The 22,216-nt window shown below is 39.8% G+C and overlaps 1 protein-coding gene across 2 annotated transcripts in view; it reads left to right on the plus strand.

The window, feature by feature from the left end:
- PTPRM (protein tyrosine phosphatase receptor type M) overlaps positions 1 to 22,216 on the plus strand; it is a 642,938-nt gene that overhangs the window by 154,668 nt on the left and 466,054 nt on the right. For both annotated transcript variants that reach the window (XM_079785235.1, XM_079785234.1), the window contains exon 2: positions 18,979 to 19,101. In XM_079785235.1, coding sequence (XP_079641361.1) covers positions 18,979 to 19,101 — 123 coding nt within the window. The remainder of the gene's footprint in view (positions 1 to 18,978; positions 19,102 to 22,216) is intronic.

The following is a 22,216-nucleotide window of genomic DNA, read 5'->3' on the forward strand; positions in this document are numbered from 1 at the left end:
TGGACCAGGGTTGTGTAGTTGTGTTTTAGTTTTCTATTTCTTTTGTACCCTTTTATTCATACGCCTTATAGTTTTTGTCCTCAATGAATGATAATTAAGGATCCTAATAGCACTGTGCTGGAACTTGCATGGAGCAGTTTAAAGAGACCCTGTGAAGTCACCCCTCCTCCCCCCTTTCTGTGTGCATATTTCAGGCAGAATTTTATAGAATACAAATTATCATCTTTAGGTGCTTGAATCTAAAACAAATATGAATGAATAGTCCAAGCAAATATTTGAATGAGAGAGTGTATGACTAGTAAACAAATAGAAATGAGCATCCTTTACCATAGACTAGACTTCTGGCTCCTAACATGCGACCTCCCTTTACTGTCTTCATGTTTTCTAGGTATTGAAATGTCAGGCTCCTTTCCACGTTTCCTGGAATAATTGCTAGGCACTTGTGCCACTGAGAATGAGGCAACAAGTCCTTTAATTGGACTGGCAGGTGCACTACCTATGAGAACATCTTTGCATCAGTGTTGCTTTATTCTCTTCCCAGTCTGTTCTCTTGAGAAATCATCCACAGGGACAGGCAGCAAATGGTCCAGGGAATCTTAGGACAAGTGGGAGGCAGGACCTCCCTCTCTCTGAGTAGGTCGAAGAGAGATGGGGGAGTCCCTCTGTCTTCTCCCGGCAGTTGTGATGTGGATCTGTGACTACAAGCAGCCAGAACTAGAAGCTTAATGCCAGAAATGTGAAGCCTGAGGGAATGACCAGTGGGATTAGTTAGAGATAATTCACTGTGTGACTTTTGCAGAGGGCAGGGTGACACGAGTATCCGGTGTTCCTAAACAGACTGCTCCTCTGGCCTGGTCCTGTCTGTGTCTTTCCTCTCGAGGTCACTGCCAGAGCACGGTTCTCTAGTCTCCCACTCCTTGGCTACCCTCCTGATGAATGGCTCTTCTACGTAAATTTACCAAGGTACATACACTCTGTGATATTTGGAGACAGAAATGTGAAGACAATAATAATCAGACAAATCAAACAACTACTAGTAGGGACATGTACCCCTACAGGAAGGGGTAGAATTATTAGCGAAAAAAAACAGACAAACCAGAGATTGGCCTGGAAAAAAAAAAAACAGCCCAGAGGAGCCAAGGTAGATGTATGTGAGGGGAAAATGGGAGGAAGAGCTGGAAGCTAGAGGGCATGCAAAGAAGAAAACAAGATCATCTCAAGTCCCCTGGAGGAGTTGGATGTTGTGATCTGTGCAGTCAGCATGGCTTTATTCTTAGTGAGAAGGAGGACCAGAAGTGAGAGGAGGGATAAGAAAATGTCAGCACACCCTTTTAGAGTATGGTAGGGATATCTTTCCGCCAAGGCTGAGAGGAGCATGTGTGGTCCACGTGGAGGAGCCATTGAAATGCTTAGGAACTGATTGAATTTCGGTCCAAAGCGAAAATAGGATCTGAAGACAGTGCAAGAATTTTATTCTATGCAGTGTGTGTCATTTGGTTTTATAACCAACTCAAAATAAAATGAGATGGAAATAATCTGCCTTCATCTTCTTGCTCTTTTTCTTAAATATTGTTGGCTGGTGTGTGACCAAGCCTTTTATATATAAATCCTGCTTTCCAAAAAAGATAGGATACACTTAATTATATTTGTGCTCTTCTACATATTTTAAAAAAATTTATACTGGTTTTCTTTTCAATTATCTGCCACCCTCTGTGCGGGGGTCTGAGGTACGAGTTTAAAGAATACCCAGTTTTAAGCTGAGAGACTGCTATGGTCCTATCCTTTTCGATGCAAATCTTGCTCTCCCTCTCCAGTTTCACTTGTATGACTTTGTTCATTTTGGATTCTTTGTAAGATCTGTCTTCATTTCCTCTGTTCCTATCAGACCCCTATATTTCCTTGTACTCTTTGGCCAAACACCATTGTTTTTATCTTACTGGGTGGAACAGTAGATGCTGTTCCAGCTTAGGTATTAATTTCCTTTCTGGTGCAGCAGTTCTGAGTTGGAGTTCATTAGCATTTCTTTTCAATTTTGAAAGGAGATTTGATCTCTCAGAACCCTGTCACAGTGTCTGTGTTTTCTGGATGATTCATTGTGGCTGCTTTCAGTTAAGGTCAGGTTTCTGCAGCACATAGAAAAGCAAACAAGCAGTTAATTCAGTGCATCCTTGTATTTTCCTGTAAACATGCCTACCGCAGTATTACCTCTCTCAGCACTCTTGCTTAACATGCCTTTGTTTGTAAAGGATTGATTTGTTCGGCAGGATTATTGGTAGTTGATTCTAGGAGTAAATTTTCTTGGGAATCTATTTGAGAAAGTAAATCTTACGTATCCATGCCTTTTTAAAGTTAACTTATTTTTGTTGTCATCAAATCTTTCATATTTGTGCTTTTCTACACAGTAGTGTTAAGATGCTAATGCTGTTTGGGGATAAAGTTCAAGGATGACATCTGCCCTATTCGTTTTAGTAAAGATGCAATTCGCTTCAGTAGTAGAAATGCAAGGAGCATCCACAGACTAGTCATCTTACTGTAATTATGTATAACAATTATACTAAGAGGAAAATGTGCCTCCTAGGGCTTAGGAAACCAAGGGTCAGGTTCCACCTCTGCTGTCATCTACCTCTGGACTGTAGGCAGGTCAGACCAATTTTCTGACCTCTGTCCTTGTCTGTAAGATGGGATAACATTCTTGCCCTCCTTTGTCATCAGACTCTTGTGGATGGCCATGTGGAATCATGAAGGTGGCTGTGTGGTAATCCCATTCTTGCCCCAGGTTGACCACAGCCTGGCATTATACTGCTCGCTCTGTCTGCCTTTGCACCCTGGTCTTCAGCCCTTCTTTATATTCTTCCTAATGGCAATGAGCTTTGATTCTGTGCACACATAGTAGCCTTCTAACCCTACCTGCCCCTCAAGACTTGACCTGTCTCCCCAGGCACACCTTAAATTCCTCTCCCCTAGAAATTCCCCCTTGTTCTTCCTAATCTGCAGTAGCCTTTCAGTAATCTCTGGCACTACATCACCTTGTCATCACAAGGCTGAATTATAGTTGGTCACATATGTGTCCTGAATTGCTAACTAGATTAAAACCCGTGATTTGGTATTGGAGGCAACTCTGCCCTTGTATGGATCCAGAGTTATTGGATGCTGACTGGCATGCCTTTGATAAATCAGGCAAATGCTCCAGCCTCAGCTTTATCACTTGCATACTACTTAAAATGATCTCTGTTCCCAGGTAGAAACACAAATTGGACATCTTTCAGTCTTCTTACAAACAATTAAGGAGTGACCACCCTGGGCAGCCAGGCACCAGGTGTTGATTCTGCTGTAAAATCTGGGTTCTCGCCATGTAGTCAAGAAGGCCAGTGCTCACATGTACCCTGTCCAGAGGGAGCAGAGAGAGCATTTCATTAATGTGAGAATGATGGGCACTCAGGGAAGAACTAATAACCCAGGAATACAGAGGAGCTATCCTGTTCTGTGGAAATGGGTCTTAAAGGATGAGTGAGCAAGAGTTTGTTGGGAGGGTGGGTGGGAAGTGCCTGCAGTTAAGGTAGGGAGGAGCCCGAGAACCTGCTGTGCCTGTGAGCCCGGGGTGGTTGTGCAGTTCGGAACCCCACGTACAGAGCAGGTGGGGATGCAGGCGGAGATGCCCTCTGATCATGTGGAAGTGACCCTGGAGATCTTGGGCTCCTCAGGAGAGAGGGGAGGGATGCCAGAGGAGCATCTATTTCTGAACCAGCCAATGCCCGATAGGAAAAGGGCCATAGCAGAGAACCATACCCGCCCTTCACCCAGGGGCAGAAACACCAGGAGACAATCTGAGCTTCAGAACCACAACCCCACTTCCAACAATTCTGATTCCATATGTGTAGGATAGGGCTCAGGATCTGTTTTAAGAAATTATCTGGGTGATTCTGGTGCAGGTGGTCAGTGAACGGCCCTTTGAATAAATGCTGAGTTATCCCTAAGAGTTTTGTAAACCCAAGGAATTATAAAATGTGTACGTTATTCATTTGTTCCCCGGGAGACAGACCATGGTTAGATCTGTTCAGAATCTCAAAAGAATCCTTAAATTTGCAAAAGTTTAAGAATCACAGGGCTAGAAGAAAAGAATGTAGAACAGAATGAGAGCAGTGCTCTGGCAGGAATACTGGAGAACAATACCCTTTAAAGAACCGTTTGGTGATGTAGGAAAATTGGTGTTTTCAGGAGCCGAACTGTAAACATGTTATGAAAGTAAAGTCTTGCCACTCAGTTTATACATCAGGATTTATGTTTGTGTTAATATCTCAATGTTTAAAGGAGATAGTACAGTGTTTGGTGGATCTAGAGATTTAACAATTTGTCTATTACAGGATATTTTTAAACAAGTTTTTTTTTTTCTGACCTAATTAAATCTTCTGGTTTCCCCTGGGTTTCACTTTTTAATTTTGAAGTTAGCAATGTATAAAAGTTCAGTAGAATGAAGGTCTTTATTGAGAACTATTAGTAGCGGTGCCACATTTTGCTCTCCTGTGGTTAAGGTCCTGTCTGCATTTTTGTGATAGACATTTTCTGAAATTTAAAGAAGAAAAACTGATATTGGTGCTATTTGGTTTTTACTCCTTGCTCAAGAACTTTCATGTCATCAAGTGTACTGCTGAAAAGTGGTGCCTGCTCCCTCTTTTTCCTAAACCCAGGGAAAGTGGGCACATTGTTTATACTGGCAAAGTCAGTACCGCAAAGGGGATGTACTAACTCTAGAGGAGGGCTCTGATCTGAGATGTGCTTCCCTGCATGACTGAGGCCCAGCAGCCCTCTGGGAACCACGGCTTGTGCAGCATTGGGGTTCGGGTCCCAGAGTTCCACTTTGGATTTTGGCTTTAATATTACAGAATTTAGCTGGCCTATGAGGTTTCCTCTAGGCAGATATCTGGCCCTATGAAGGTTTACTATTTCTTAAGCCCAGTCAATATTATATTGATCCACAAGGAGTTATTCTCAATTTACTAGGTACCCAGTGCTAGGTTAGATATTGTTAAAAGTTAAGTATCTGCCTGGCTGGTGTGGTTGAGCATGGACCCATGAACCAGGAGGTCACTAGTTCCATTGCTGATCAGGGTACATACCTGATCAGTTGTGGGCTCCATCCCCAGTAGGGGGCATGCAGGAGGTAGCCAATTGATGATTATCTCTCATCATTGATGTTTCTCTCTCCCTCTTTCTGAAATCAATAAAAAAAAATGGCTTGAATGGGTTGAGATCTTTAAAAAGAGTAAGTATTCAATATGGCCAAGGACCAACAATAACTCAACTGAAAAATCATCTTATAAGAAAGAGAGATCCAGGCCATGTATAATCAAGTGTAAAATTGCACACTCAGATGATTAAAACCAACTTTATGGTGACACTTTGATTAACTAAGCCAATGACCACAGCTTCTTACAAGTCAGCAGTATGGGGGGAACAAAGCTTCATGAGAAGCAAAGCTCTCCACTCTCCTGGCTCTATATTTAAAATATCTCAGTGAATAGTTTCTGAAAGAAATAGGACTCATGCCAGGCATAGTATGAAATCTTGAATTTGATATTTTCTTGTTTTGAAACTGTTCGCCATCAACATTCCTGTGTCTACTGTTCTTAAGTTATCTTTATCAAAATAGGAACAACCTAATATCTAGTTATTTGCACTTGTGTCTTGCTTGCATGGGCCTGCACATGCTAGATCTAAATAAATATTTGTTTGGAGTGGAAGTGGCTAGAGGACAAATTGTATGAATCCATTTTAATATAGTGTTTTTTGCATATTGGGTTTTGATCCTCTTTGTTATAGACTGGAAAATGTAAACCGATTCCAATAATTGTAGACATTAGTAAGCAGATGCTGATAGCTTGGAGAATCAGCTTCCTAATTCAAAAAAATTACATAATAAATTATTTTTTTTCTCAAAGCATACTCTCTTTATGACCTGATAATTGAAGTTTGACATTGAATAAAGTATTCACTATTTTTATGTTTGATAAATTTGAAAGATACATAACATATAATCACTAACATTCCTTTTACATTTGGAACATAAAATCAAACATAACCAACTGAGACATTAAAGCAGAGTTCCAGTAGATACACAGAAAATCTGTTTGCTTTTTGTTGACTTATGCTGAGGTCTGCCAAATAACAGCCTTATTATGCAGATTTTTAGAATAACAGGCCATGGATATCTTAGATTCTTGCCTCCAGTTGCTGACATTCTAGTTTTTGTTTGTTGTTTGTTTTTTTTTTTAATCTGGACCATTTAGGGACAGATATTCAGGATGAGTTTTTTTGTCCCCCCCCCCCCCCCCTTTCTCTCTTGGCTCCTGTATCGTTTTTTATATTCTTTTTAATTTCTTCCTGTCCCTCAAGATTTCTTCCCAGAGAACAAGGGCTTCTTTTTAATCCTCTGTGTATCCTTTAGTGTTCCTCCCCTCTTCCTCCTCAGTGCTGACATAACGCCTGGCACTAAGTGAGGGAGGGAAGAGAGGAGATGCCATGGGTCAGTCAAAAAGGCAAGCACTCCAGCATCAGGATTTCCTCTTCCCTTGGTGTAGCCAGAGTGTTTAGTGCATAAAGCCCATTACTATTACTTCTCCAGTGTTCTTTTCTAACATAGAGCAGTAAACGGTTTTTGTTCTTACCTTTGTTACAAAACACTTTCAAGTAGGTATTAATGAGTAGCAGCACCTTTCTAGGACAGGTGAAGGGAACATTGTCCAAGCCCCACGAGCTCAGGGTGCAGTGGAGAAGACAATATGTCCATACCCACGGTCAGAGTGCTGTGTGGGATGAGAAGGACGTCTAGAAGGCATGCGCATTTTGCAGTTCGGGTACAAAGGAATAAGTGATTGACTTTATCTGTGAAAAGGAATCAACAATAGGTACCCAGGAATGGCTGTGTGTGAGCTGAGATTTGAACAGTGAACAGGAGTCTGCCAGCCAGACTCTTGGGTGGGGGTGCTGGGACAGTACTGGCAGATGGTGGCATTTGGGCAGCATGGCCATTGGGGTGAATCTACAGATGTTCAGGAATTACCAGAGGATACTAGTACAATGAGAGGAAAGTGATGGTAGGAAATTAAGATAAAGAGGTAGGAAAGGATCAAATCAGGAAAACTTCATGTCACATGATAATATTTGAACATTATCCCATGAGCAGTGAGGGGCTGATGAATAGTCTTAAGTAGGGAGAGACTATTTTCAGCTATGTGTTTTATAAAATGTCAACTTCCTGTTAGTGTGTGGGATATACCGGAGAGCGCAGAATGTAGATGTGAGGGGATGGGTCAAGTTCAGTGGGAACATGAGAGGAAACTCAAACTGCGGTACAGTAGGAAAAGGAAACTGATAGGCGAACCATTTAGAAAGTTGTTTGGCGGGTGGGGTAAGGTGTTAAACAAAGAGGCCAGTCAACTCACAGGTTTTTGTCTTGAGCCTCTGGTTTGTGATGTTGTCAACCAATATAGGCAACATTGATAAAGAGATGCCTATCCCTTTAATTTCCTATTTCAGATAGCATGCACCAAACACAGTTGTGGCTGTGTTAGAAATTTATCATCCTGAAACAGTGAGTACACTTTCACACTCATCACCAAGTTCAGCCTTTACCATCTCCCTGGGAAATTGGTAGTAAGTATTACAAAAGAGTCATATCTTATATAGGGCTTTGATCCTTTTGTTCAAAATTGCCCCTGAAAATCCTGTAGGGAAGTTCTGGATTGAAGACTAGCTTACTTTTTCTAAATAAATAAATAAATAAATAAATAAACAAACAAACATAGATTAATTAATTAAAATAAAAAAATTAGATCTTTAAGCATAAGAAGTATGCTGAACCCAATGAGATATGCTCACTAAGAGAGGCATGAAGGAAGACGGAGCAGTGACTGATGGATAGGTATGGGGGAGAATCAATTCATTTCTCTCATTTCTCAGTTCCAGCTCATTGGGGCATATGATTGTTAGGCTCCTGGACTAAATGAAAGACTTCCCTCTCATACCATCCACTTTCATTGTTGAAGTCAGGTATGTTAATTGCACCTATGATCTGAGCACTGTATATCCCCTTCTTATGCTCACTGTATAAACTGCCCAAAGATAGAATAGTTAGCTGGTAGATCTATGACTTAATGCACCCATGTCTCAGATTTCAATTAAGTTTAGTCTTATCAATTTTCATTTTAGAGTAACTATTCCTAATGATAGGGAATTGGAATGAATGTTTTACCAAGAGGACATAGGAAATTATATTTCATTTTCATTAGATTCTACGCAGTGAATGTGATATGTAGAAAAAATGTTCATTGAGGGAAATACATTTAGTTGAGTTTAGGTTAATCAGTATCCAGTGAAAATAAACAATCGGTTGGCTAATATAAGCTGAATAGCATAGCTTGGCTGTACTGCATATTGGTAATTTCATGAGTTTATTTTATCAGCTGTCCCAGATAATGATTTTATACCAATAAACTCATCAGGAGATAGGTTTCTGAAAACCATACTAAATGGCAGGTGTGCTCTTGGGCATAAAATGAAATTCTATTTTTTATTAATCTTGGGGGGTATCTCTGACCAACAGCCAGGATCGTGTTCTACCTAGGGTATCTCTTGTTGAGTAGTTCCACTTGTAGAGAAAGTACAGCCTGGAACACTTTGATCTGCCAGTGCTCTTCTGTTGCCCTTATTCACCTGAGAGATGTTTATGATTAACAAGAGTTATTTAGTCCAGTGATATCCAAAGGTTTTCCCCACACCCTTTGAGGAGTATAATACAATCCACTGATGTATGGAAGAAAATATTTGGACATTAATTCTAATTTATTTTCTAGTTTGTACTTTTAAAGGTCAATTATATGTATGTATGTACAGTAATAATCTGTATATGTAGAGTACTACATTATATAATTTATAAATAAATATAGTAGGTTGCGTATTTTTTAAAACCTGCTTCCTTCTTTTAATATTTGAAACTACTGATCTAGAGCACTTTTCTAAAATAGGCTGATGATTAGATTATTCTGGGAACTTTTTTTAAACCACAGATTCCTGGGACTGCTCCCAGAAGATTCTGGTTAAATGGGTCAGTCTGGAATAGTAGTTGTCAAACATCAGTATACATTTCAGAATCATCTGGAGGTCTGGCTTGTTAAAACTCAGATTGCTGAACCCCATCTGGGAGTTTCTAATTTAGTAGTTCGGGGAGTGGGGAGAATTTGCATTTCTAACAAGTGCCCAGGTGATGATGCTGGTTCAGGGACCCACTTTGAGAACCACTGGTCCAGTGTGGTCTCAGGACACAGGCCTCTCTGAGATCCGGTAATAAGTACAGATCTAGGCATGCTCATGTTCTCCTCCAGACAATTCTTGCAGATATTGTCATTTTTTCCCCTTTTTACTCTTTTTGCTCTGATAGAGGCAAACAACTGTTTTTTTCACACTATAGTTTTCAATATTGGTGGAGGATAAGAGCATTGGTGTTATATTCAGGCAGATTCAAATTTACAGGGAATATATATATATATATATATATATATATATATATATATATATATGGTTTATATCAATCCTGTAGCAACTCTATGGGGTACTTATTTGTATATTAGAGGATTAGAGGCCTGGTGCACAACATTTGTGCATGGGGTGGGGGCCCTCAGCTCAGCCTGTCAGGAGGTCACAGTCTGGGACCCCTCGGGGGATGTCCAACTGCCAGCTTAGCACTTCCTTGGTGCTGTCGAGGAGGCAGGAAAGGCTCCTGCCATTGCCACTGTGCATGCCAGTTGTGAGCCCTGCTCAGCCTGTGGGTGCGCACTGACCACCAGGGGGCAGCTCCTGCATTGAGCATCTGCCCCCTAGTGGTTAGTGCGTGTCAGAGCAACTGGTCCTTCTGCCCTTTGGTTGATTTGCATATTAGCCTTTTATTATATAGGATGGAAATGGAGACAGTCAGGTCTCTAATGATTTGGCTGTATCTGTACAATATTTTGGAAAATAAGTAACACTATTACCCATTAAAAACATATTTTAAATTTTAAATCAATGAGAAAAATATATGCTTACTTATTACAGTCAGGTCTTTTTTATGATTAGGAATCAGTAAATTGATATAAAATGAAGAATGCAGTGAGTGTAAATGCCACAGAAAATTTAAGAACAAGACAGCTTATTTCCTGTGAATTATATAACATATATCCATTGGCAAATAGCACTTTTACAAAAGTGCATAACATTAGCCATTTAAATGCCTGTGCAATGTGTAAAAACTGCTTGCTTGATTAAATTATGTAGAAGAGCATTTCTATAACGCTTAGTGTCTGATTCACTAACCATCACTGGGGAACTCAAAGTTTAAGAGGCATTATATACATTCATTGTTGACAGGCAATTAAATGTCGCTGTCACTGGGTTGATTTACAGGAAGAAAGCAGTGGCTTTGCTATGTTGGTGCAGGTTTGTTTTTACAACTCTTAACACAATGATGTATATTATAGCTCACTTTCTGTTTATCCTTTGAAATGTGTAGTTTATAGCCTTTTATCTCACTATTTTAAAATGGAAAAAAAATGGAGAGGACCACCTGAGATTACATGTAATTTAGGAAAATAGAACATATAACATCAGTTCTTTTGGGGGGTACTTTAGCACTTGTTTTTGATCTGCCCTTTTTATAGAGACTTTTTTAATACTTCATGCATTTGGTAAAGGCTGCCTTAAATGGGGTCATTCTGTATTTAGAACAAGTGAGAAAAATGTTCCAGAAATCTCCTCAAGGAGTATTACAGCCTTTTTATGAAATAGCTGCAAATGGACTGTAATTATCACAAGAACCATTGTTAGAGTATATAAATCCATTTAACCTGGTAAAGGCAGAACTCAAAATGTGTATGTATGTTATAAATAAGTTTATGAAATTAACATTTGTCCTCCACTGGCTTCTTAGAATCAGGAATTTATTTGCAATGCAATTCATGTAACAATCAGTATATAAATAGTACACATTGTTGTGTTGTTTATTTTATAAAGGTGGGATAAGGGTGATAATGTGTAGCCTGGAAAGAGTATGAATTTTGGACTCAGGCCTCGGTTTAACTGTTGGCCCTACACCGAATTCTGTGTGACTCTGGGCAAGGTATTTGACCATTCCAAATAGCCATTTGTAAAACTAGGAATGCATCAATTAAAGTCCAGTCAGGAGACAGAAACCACACAGTGATTTGAACAGGGATTTTTTTTTTTTTTGTAAAGAATAATTAACAGCGGATTAGAATACAAGAGACTGGCTAGTGTGAAGTGAATTGAGCTCTAAAGAATAAAGGAGTAGCAGATGTGAAGAACAGCCACTGGTCCAGGATGGAAATAGAGGTCTGGGGAGGAGATCCTCTAGAGCTGAGATCCAGGGCATGACTGTGGCTCAGTGGATGACATGGAAGTTTGATACAATATAGAAGAGATGTGTCCTCTAGGGTGGCTTGGGCAGCTGTTCATGGGCCCTGTCCTTTGGAGGTGCTACAGAACCACTGGGGGAGTGGTTTCTGGGGCAAGCTGCTCTCTACCAGCCACCAAGCTGCTCTCCGCCAGCCACCAAGCTGCTCTCTGCCAGCCACCATGCACCAGGGAAGCGGAGCACTGGGAAGGCCCCTGCACTGCAAGCCTTTTGTTGGAGGAAACTCAATGCTGAGAGCCTTCAAGGGAGGCCCCAGAGCCCACTCCTTCCCCCTGCAGTTCCTCTCCAGACCCACCGCTGTCAGAGCTTAACATCTTCACAACTGGGACAGGAAACCTACTTAGTCGGCCCAGATACATTTTTGCAGAGCAAGCAATGAAATGTGAATTTAGAGCTGATTGTTGGTAACTGGCACAAATAATATTGACAGTTGCCTTTAGAGTTTTTAAGTTTAAATAATACATGTGGACATTTGCATGGTTTTTGCTATGTAACACGTTCTTTGAATGAGACCTATTGAGACTGTAATGGTCTTATACAGGTGGTGAGGAGTAAATTGTTGGAAGCTGCCCATGGCCTTCACTGGCAGAGCGGTGTGGACAAGGAACCCGGAAGGCTGGTCAACCTTGAGGCTCTGGCAAGGGTCAGAGCCATACACCCACTGTCTGGTGGAGACAAAGGGAGCTGAAGCAACTTCCACCTTTTAGTCTTATGTAAATCCTTGCTGATGGGCTATCATTGAGCTGTTACTGGAAATTGCCTGTCTAAGGGCTATGGGTGTATCCCAGACCTGAATAAAAAGGATGGCAAGGCCAGAGCAAAGCGGAGTCCTCTCTTGGGCTTTTGCCTGGCCCCCAATTCCCAAATTAGTATTTTCCTTGTCTAGTCTCTTTCATTTGTGTGCAGCCTCCTCCAGAACCTGAACCCTGAACCTGAACCCTGAACCACGCAGGACGTGGGGGGTGTACACTCGCAACTGGCAGCCCAATGGGGGGGATATTCGCAGTAAATGAAATAATTACCATATGTTGCCTTGAGCAGAATCTGGCTAGCATGTGACAGATGTTCACGGAATGGTAGCTGTTAATACCAGAGAACTTTGTAGAACACAGGTTGCACTCTGACTGCCTTGGTAGGGCAATCACATAGTAGTTTTGATTGGTAACTTCAAGCTGAACAAATAGTCCCAGATAATGTTTCTATCCCCAAATCGTAAGTACCACAGACAACACTATTGGCAGAATTGTGAAGTTAGTTTAGTGGGTCTAGACTCCCCCTTTAAAAAAATGAACAGGACAGAAATGAAAAAAGATCAATGTATGCTATGCCAGTAGAGATAAATATGGTTTGTAAAATGTACATATACTAGTACATGTCCTGGGTCCAAGACAGTGGGTCACAATTTAAAAAATGTTGTGCACTGCCCTAAATGATGGGCTCTAATCCTTGTCTATTTTTCTTTGTCTTTTCTTCAGTAGGATATAGAATGGTCATGTGAAAGCTCTTACAAGGTTTCCTTTGGGGGAAAAGCGGACCATCCTCTCCTTTATAGCTTCTATGTTAATGATGTCATACTATTCTTGGATCTACTGAATAATTCCCTGCTACTCTAAAGCAAGAAGAAAGATAAATTCCCTCCAGTATGCAAATGACAATATTTTATTTTCATAAATCAAGAATGACCTTTATAGACAACTAGCCTTGCTATCTAATTATTGCCAGAAAAAGAAGAGTTCAACTTTTCTAAAGTGAAAACTATAATTTGTGTAGACTTCATTAACATTTAACTGGATTATAGTTTTCAACCATAATAAAAAATGAACATGGTCAGTGATTTAGTCACATTTTTAGCAGGGCTGGGTGTTTTGTGGGGTTATATTAAAATTGTTTTCATTGTGTAGGTGTTTGTTACATTAAACTTCTTTAAACAATTGGCGAAAATTATTGCAGCTGAATTCTGCATAGAATTTTGGGGAATTTATTATCTAAGAAGCATTTATTGGTGTCTGTCATGTACCAATTCTAGGGAATGCCAAGATAACTTAGATACAATTATCATCAGAATTACTTTTGAGCAGAAATAGGCTTTCAGACACCTATTCTTTTGAAGTTCTTCAGTTTTCATAAAATATTATCTGGCCTACCACAGTTTCATCTGCTTTCTAAAGCACATGGCTCTACCCTTCAGTAATAGCACAGACTAGTTGCAATTTTTAGTTGGGGAGTAAATACACAAAATTTAGCAGCCCAATAAGACTTTGTTGAGAGAACCAATATGCATAAAGGCCATTTTCAGGGATATTACAGCTTTAAGCCTAGAATGCACTGAGCTCTCACAAAATCAAGTTTATTGAATCAAAGTTTGGTGACATGCTATCATACTATGTTACTAAGTAGACCCTAAAACCTATAGCTCTGTTCTGGTGGATGCTGATGAGAGGTCTGTTCATCAACTTATGTTGATTGCTTCTTACTAGGGTCCTTCTTACTAGGGTCTCTCTAGATTAGGAGTAGTTCTGTTTCTTTTGGATTTTCAGCTTGGAAGATACTATCCCATAGTGTTAAGAATCTAGGCAGTCAACACAGGATGCCTGGGTTCAAATCTCTGCTTTACCTTCTAGCTTTGAGACCCTGTGTAAACTCTGTAACCACTGTGCCTCAGTTTATGTACCTATAAAAGGAAGACCATCGTATCTACCTTATCGGGTTGGCATCAGGATTAAACAAGTCCTCAGTAAAATATAGTCCCTATTAGTAGTTTTAGTATTAATATTATTATCTCATAGATACTGTGAATTATGTAATCAATCGTATTTTCCTTTTTGGGCCTGGTACCCCAAACTCAAAGTGAAATTTGTAGCTAACTTCCAGTAAATGAACCTGGTGACATTGTTTTATTACTTGGTGGTGAAGTGGAGTCCTCACTATTTCCTGGTATAATCTCATTTTTTTTGCCCATTTTCCTTGCTTTTTAATTTTAACTTTTCTTTAATTTTGTTAATTTAATTACGTCATGGAGTAGGCCATGCAATCATCAGTTTTGCATAGGAATCAGAAATGATGATAACCTAAGTATTTGACATCCATAGACACTTCCTTTTGCATAAAAATCATTTATTATTGATTCAGCACATGTAGTATTTTAGTGTGTTGTCTTAACCTTTGCTAAGGAAAAACTGCTCTTTCTCAATAAGGTGTGATGCAGGCATGTGGGCATGTACATACGTGTGAGTATGTGTGTTGTGAGAGAGAATATGAATGATGCAGGCCACCGCCCCACCCATCTTGTATCACCTTTCCTCCGTCTTATTTATAACGTGGCTCAGTCTCAATTCCCCTCCATAAAAGAGAAATAATTTACTTTGATTTGACAGAGGAATGCAGTCCAGTCATGAGCGATTGGGCATTAGTCCAAACAAGACAATTCTGGACAAACCTTGGCAAAGTCTGCTGCTGACCACACTCCTGTACACAATGGCAAACTGTCTGATTTATTCTGAAAATCAAGGAGACTTATTTTTGGAAATGCTCATTCATTTCACTAAGTTTCAGTGGGCTTTGCTTCCTTCTCATATTCTTCACTGGCCCCCAAAATTTACAAATCTCACATGCTCCATAGAGGAGCCCACAGGAGTGTGCTGGAGGATTGCTCACAACTCTTTACTTTCTTACTAAATTTCCAATGATACAGTCCAACTATTTGCAGTGAAATGAACTCATGAGAATAATTGTTGTATGAGGTATATATGGTAAGAAGGATTTAAGAATTAATAATAACTGATATGGTTGAACATGCCTGACACTGTTGCACTAACTTTACATTTTCTGTGTAATTGAATGATTAGAAATACCACATCAGGTACATGTTATCTCCATTCTGCAGGTAGGGGAATCAGAGTGCGGAGTGCCAGGTGATTTGTCTTCAGTCACAAAGCTAGGGGTGGAAGAATGTGGATGTGCCAGGTGTTTGACCCTGGAACCTGTTCACTTCCACCACTACACGGAGCTGCCTTAAAAACCAAAAGTTTTACAAAAAAAAAAAAATAAATAAAAAAACACCAAAAGTTTAATTTGCTCATTCTCAAAATGGTCATTTCAATTATGATGTTGTTTACCTTAATCTCATCTCATTGTAGTTCCATCCACCACCTTTGGTATTTTAGGGTCTCTCATCTGTTGGAAAATCGGTGTGCAGGGGGATATATCTTCCGGCAATAGGAAATTCCTAGTCTGTCCTATTTTCCAGTGGTTTGATAATCATGCATGGGTCCAGAAAGAACCATATCATCTTTTTTATGTTTCCTTTCAAGTGATAAAAGTAGCTTTATGTAATAGGAAAATTATATCCTTGCACCAGCATTGCATTAGTCTTTGGGGTTGCTGTCAGCTGTGCATTCTCTTCCCTTTACGTTTGGTTATATCTTTAGTGCCAACAGTTGCGTCATAAAGCAGATCTTTAACCAGCCTTGAGTTGTTCTGTGGATGCCCATAGCTAGTTCTCACTGCTTAAGACCGCACTGCAGGACTTTCATCATCAGTGTGCTGTCTATGTTTCCATGGTTATTTTTTTCTTTTTGAACATTATTAGTGCTACCCACTGTTTGGGCTTACGGCCTCAGTACAGAATCTATTTTCTACAACAGAATTGGGGTTTGCAGCCAAGGGAACATATTTATCATACATGTTTGCATTGTCTTGTAACATTTCTCACTCCAAAGTCGAAAGTTGTTAGTATTACGTGCTTTAAACAAATCCATTTTGTTTCTTTGAACTTGTTAAAACTGAGTGAGAGGGCAGTATAAACTACCACTTGTCAAGCTGAAATATTAATTTGATGCTGTATTTTTGTAGTATATTTCTGTTCCCAGTGGATTGTTTAATTGCCCAGTTCTGTTAAATGTGTTACAAAACACAGCATCTGAAGCCATTAATTTCACCATCATGCCTGGAGAGCACAACTAAGAGAAAGTTAGAAAGCTAGTATAGGCCTTTTAAAAGGGTCTGAGCTCCCTCGTTCTGCCCTGTTTAACTTTTGTGTGTGTTTGTTTTTAACCAGTGATTTGGTGGCAGACATAGAAAGCATGCTTATCAAATTGGCACATACCCAAGTCTAGGTAAGATGACTAATACCCAAATGTAAAATCAGGATTCCAAAAGCTCTCGATACACTGGCGTGATGCACTGAAAACAAAGAGATAGGGGTTAGTGAGGGTAAATGTACGTCCTATGTTTTCATTCAGAAAGTCACTTACCTTACTTAGTACAGGAGAGGAGAATCGGCTCCACAGCAGTGATTTGAATTTCACGCTCCTCTGGGAATTCAGGCTCCTAGCAGCTCAAAATGGACCAGCACCCTGTTCAGACTGCTGAAAGAGCACGAGGTCCAGGGAGGTAGACAGTTGAATTTAGAACTTGGAGTCCTTCTTTTGGAAAAGTGCTGATAAACCTGTGAGTGTTCAGAGGTTTACCAGGATGGTGAAAGTCTTCCTAGCTTCTAGTAGGAAGAACTGGAGGGAGCAAAGCATGTTTTGCCCAGAGAAGAGAAGACTTAGAACATGACAATTCTTTTCAAATGATCAGATTTCCTGGGTAAGAGCTGAGACTTTTTACTCTTTCTGCAGAGGGTAGAGCTAAGATAAGTGAGTAGACCTTGCAGGAAGCAGAGTGTGGCCTTTATACAGAGGGAGTTATTTACATGGAAAGGATGCTTTTTAAAATTCTCAGTGCCTCACATGTTCATAAGCTGTCTGTCTAGAAGGTTGTTAAACATTTGGATGGAAGTTTGACCAGGTGACCTCTAACATCTGTTTTATCTCTGAGGTTGTACAATTGCTGTTTTACTTATTGCTGCCAGGGCATACAGTGCAGACATAGTGTAGTAACATTCTTATTTTTATGTGTTATTGATCAGAATACTTAATTTTTATCATTGATAATAATTATAATTATAATTTTAAATTAATGTAATTAATGACATTATCTAATGGTTATTAGAATCCTCTATAATAAAAGCCTAATATCCTAAGTGTCCGGTTATCCAGTAGTTCATTCAACCAATCAAAGCATAATATGTTAATGATATGCTAAGGCCATTCAACTGCTTGCTGCAATGTGCACTGACCACCAGGGGGCAGACAGTTGACCCATTGAGTAGTCGTTATGATGTGCACTGACCACCAGGGGGCAGACAGTTGACTGGTAGATTAGCTTGCTGTTGGGGTCCTGCCAGTTGGGACTGAGCAAGACAGGTCGGTCATGCCCTAGAGCCCACCCATGGTCCCTCCTCAGCCCCGATTGTGCAATGGTGGGTTCCCTTGGCCTGGCCTGTGCCCTCTTGCAATCCAGGACCCCTTGGGGGATGTCGGAGAGCCAGTTTCAGCCCAATCCCGCTCAATAGGATTGCCCCTGATGGTCAGTGCGCTTCCACAGGGGGAGCGCCACTCAGCCAGAAGCCAGGCTCACGGCTGGCGAGCAAAGCGGTGGTGGCGGGAGCCTCTCCCGCCTCCGCAGCAGCGCTAAGCATGTCCACTTCCGGCAGTCGAACATCCCCCAAAGGCTCCCGGACTGCGAGAGGGCACAGGCTGGGCTGAGGCGACCCCCTGCCCCTTTCCACCCCCAAAGTGCACAAATTTTGTGCACCAGGCCTCTAGTGTTCATAATAATTGATTTGGTCAATGTAATCAGTAACTTTTGAAATGTGAAACATTGGAGAAAAGACTTGATACTATAGTAATTCAAAGTAACAGGAGACATTTAAGGATGCTGGATGGGACTGAACATTGTCTCTGTGCCCCAAGATGCTAAAATAGCTAAATTGCCTTGCATATACTACATTTTGTTTTTTTAAGTAGTCTTATTTCTAGCACCAAAATTAAGCATATGTTTACCACATGTTTAGTTTTAATTTATTCTTGTCTTTAAAAATTGTGAACTATAAGCAAATTTATAACCTGTTTTAATTTTGATACCTAATATATCCAAAGTATTACTAGTAAAATAAAACCAGTTTCTATGGTAAATTTAGAATAATCCTTAGAAAAATAATTTGCAAGCTATGTTCATGATCTATACTGCATTTTGTCTCCTGCCATCATGCCAGTGTTGTGGTGAAAGTTTTTTTTTCTTTTAATTTTTTTGTACAAATTATAATGGTTTTTCTATAGAAAACACATTGAACACTTTGGGTGGTTCTATTAAAGTTTTGAACACAAGATCAGTTATTCCAAATTCCTGTGCATCTGCAAAATAGGAATTATAAATTTGTATATGTCTTACATTTAATTGAATTTTTCAAATATTGGTTCTTTTGGGGGAACAATATAAGATAGCATTTTGGCAAGACATGGTTAATACTCAGCTAGCAAGGGTTCAATAGGGTCAATATCCAGAGTTCCTCAGCACTAAGTTCAAATCTAATTTAAGTAGCATCAAGAAGGTTTATGGTAACCTATAATCATCATAGCTTTTTCCTGAGGTCTAGTGTTATCTACATTACTTTCCATTCTGTTGTGTTTCAGGAGGTTGCCTCTTTGATGAGCCATATAGCACGTGTGGATATAATCAAGCTGAAGATGATGACTTCAATTGGGAGCAAGTGAACACCTTGACCAAACCAACTTCTGATCCATGGATGCCATCAGGTTTGCTTTTAGTTTTAAGTGTTTTTTGTTTTGTTTTGTTTTTTTTAATCAAATTTTCACAAGAGTCTTAATCGCAGTAAATATTCACTGGGTATTGGTTGAATGAGTGAGGGTGTAGGTCTTTGAGTGTGGCAGTCAAGGACCGATTAACTAGTGAGAGTGCTACTACAATAAAGAAGACCAGTTACAAAGAGTTTATCTTTGTCTCTTTTTATTTAAAGTCTAATTAAAGTTTACTTCCTTTACCTTTGGATGCATCTGAGGTAGATTAATGGGCACTTCCCAATTAATCCTTCCCAAGCAGCAGATATAGGAAATAGATTGATGTCTCTTCTGGCAAATGTGTCTAGTGAATGGAACTGGAGCTGGGGAATCGAAATTACAGTCTTGGTCACAAATTGGAGAATTGGAGACCTTGGGAGGTAGCATAAACTTTGTCCTCAGGGGCTCACCTGGCACCTGGGTGATCTGTGAGGATGCCAGTGATCTTGAAAGCATTCTGCCGATGAAACAGGGATGCACACATGTGGATGCTTTGTCTTCTGTAAAAGTGCTTACTATATTTTCTGATGAGTGAAGGACATTTGCTCCACTGAACACCAACAAGAATTCTACCTTTATATTCAGAAGGAAGAGTGGGAAGATCATTATTAGTGAACTCTAATCACTTGGAGCTTGATCATTTTAATGGACACTCTTTTCAGGCTGTGATGTTGGACATCTTTAAAATTTTAGATTTTAGATTCATATTATAAACTAGAGGCCCAGTGCACGAAATTCGTGCACTTGGGGGAGGGGGAGTCCCCTCAGCCCGGCCTGCATCCTCTTGCAGTCCGGGAGCCCTCAGGGGATGTCCGACTGCCGTGAAGGCTGGAGAGGCTCCTGCCACCGCTGCTGCGCTCACCAGCCATGAGCCCAGCTTCTGAGTGGTGCTCCCTCTGTGGGAGCACACTGACCACCAGGCGGTAGCTCCTGTGTTGAGTGTCTGCCCGCTGGTGTTTAGTGTGTGTCATAGTGATCAGTTGTTCTGCTGTTTGCTCTATTAGCATATTAGCCTTTTATTATATAGGTTGGGGTAAAGAGTGTGCCCCATTCAGGATTCAAACTGTAAAACATGTTATTTTGATTTGGATTTCAGGTAAACACATTTTTTTTTTTGGTAATTTTTAATGACTGCAAAGTTCTTCATTAATGCACCTAAATGTAGCAATAATTACATTTAGTAATCTTGTGAAGGTAGCTTCAAACATGAAGTAGAATCCAATGTTCTTAAGTAAGCTTTAATCGTTTTGGTGCCCATCATGTTCTTGATGTCTCCTTCCCACATTTAAATCCTGTAACTTCCAAGAAAGGAGCTTTGAGCTCCTTAGCAACTATGACTTTATTGGACTTCAGAATGTTTCTAGCTCTTGTTTATTTACCCATAACTGACAATCTCCCTTTTTCCCTCTTGTTCTTTATTTTTGTTTGTTTGTTCATATATGTGCTTTTGGATATGTCTTGTATTTGAATTAGTGGTACTTTTGTTGCTTCCCCTCCCATTCCAGTTACTGTTTTCATTCTTGTCAGCGATGGGAAAGGGGAGAGGAGAGCAGAGCTGTGCTCCCACGTGGAGCTGTCCTTTTCCAAACAGGCTTCTCACCCTGAAAGTCTTTGGCCATTGTCACCTGCTCTCTCTTGCGGATCCAGTCTATGTCTAGAGAGGCTGGAGAGGGATGAGGCTATGGTACTGAGGAGGATACTCTGACAGAGTCCTGGTAGATTTATCCACAAGAGCTCACTCGTGCTTTCTTCATTATCTTTGAATTTGGTGAGCAGTTTGGTAGTTGACTTTATTATTGTGGTCCTTTAGATTACAGTCTGACTTGGAAAAATTGACTTTTTACAAAGAACCCCAATATTGCAAGATCTTCTTCAGTTTCCACTGCTTCTATTTTTATCACATGATTACAAATTCCCTTTATAAAGAAAGGGAGGAATTGTTTCTTGTCACTATCTTGTTCTTTTCTTCTTTATGTTGTTCCATAATACTGTCTCAGGCCAAATTGACCAAGTTTTAAATACAGAAAGGATGGGATCCTAGCAGAGGCCATTACACAAATGGCATTAAAGATCAAAGACCACTTGTATCCTGGAACAATCAGTTGCATAATCGAGGGAATGGAGGGGAGGCAACTGTTTAAATATCTGGCCTTTGAGGTCTCTTCTGCCTTTGGAAGAATATACTAGTAGGGCTATTTACTAGTAGATGTTCTATTTGAATTTACTCTCATTATGTTGACTAATAGAATACTTGGTGATGAATATTAGGCTTTTGTAGCTTAATATCTCTGAATGTTACATATTCTAAAACTTTATTTCCATATGATTTCTGATAATTACAGTGTGCCCCAACCACTCCCATACAGGTTGGAAGTCATTGTTGGGACATGTGGGTCGTTTAGATGTCAGCAAGAGGATGGGGGAAAGACTAGCAGACCAATTCCTCTACCTCTCTATGCCTCTGGGAATGGTCCAGATTTTTGTTATCATATAAAATTATAGGCAATCCAAATTCAAAACCTAACGTATTAAAATCAGTAGGTTGATAATTATTCCATCGGATTACATTTTTTTTGCCTTAATATAAAATTTCAAATACTGGAATGTTTTCCTACTATGTATTAAACAAAGTTGAGTCATTAAAAATGTTTCTTTGAGCCATAATATGTGCTAATCATGATACCAATTACTGTGGAAGATGAAGGATTATAATAAATGATTTTTTTCTCTCTCAGAATTCATCTACTTGGAAAAGAAAGTTACAAAAATACAATTAGTGAACAATCTAAAATGATATATAATTATATAATGATATGGTATAGGCTGAAAGTGTTTCAAGAGCAGTTTTCTTACCTTAAAACCAATATGTATAAATAATATGGACTTGTGCCCAGCTGACCGTCCACCTAAAGTGAGAAGGTAAATTCTCAGTGAAATATCATTGTTAGAAGTAAGGAAATACCATCTTATAAATTTGCATATGGTATCATAATGTGTGAATTTTAAACTGAGCTGTCAAAATGTACATAAAGCCTTGGGGTTTAATTACTATTTAGTATCAAGGGTTTTCTCC

The sequence above is a fragment of the Cnephaeus nilssonii genome (assembly GCF_951640355.1).
Source record: "Cnephaeus nilssonii genome assembly, chromosome: 11".
Classification (NCBI taxonomy): Eukaryota; Metazoa; Chordata; class Mammalia; order Chiroptera; family Vespertilionidae; genus Cnephaeus; species Cnephaeus nilssonii.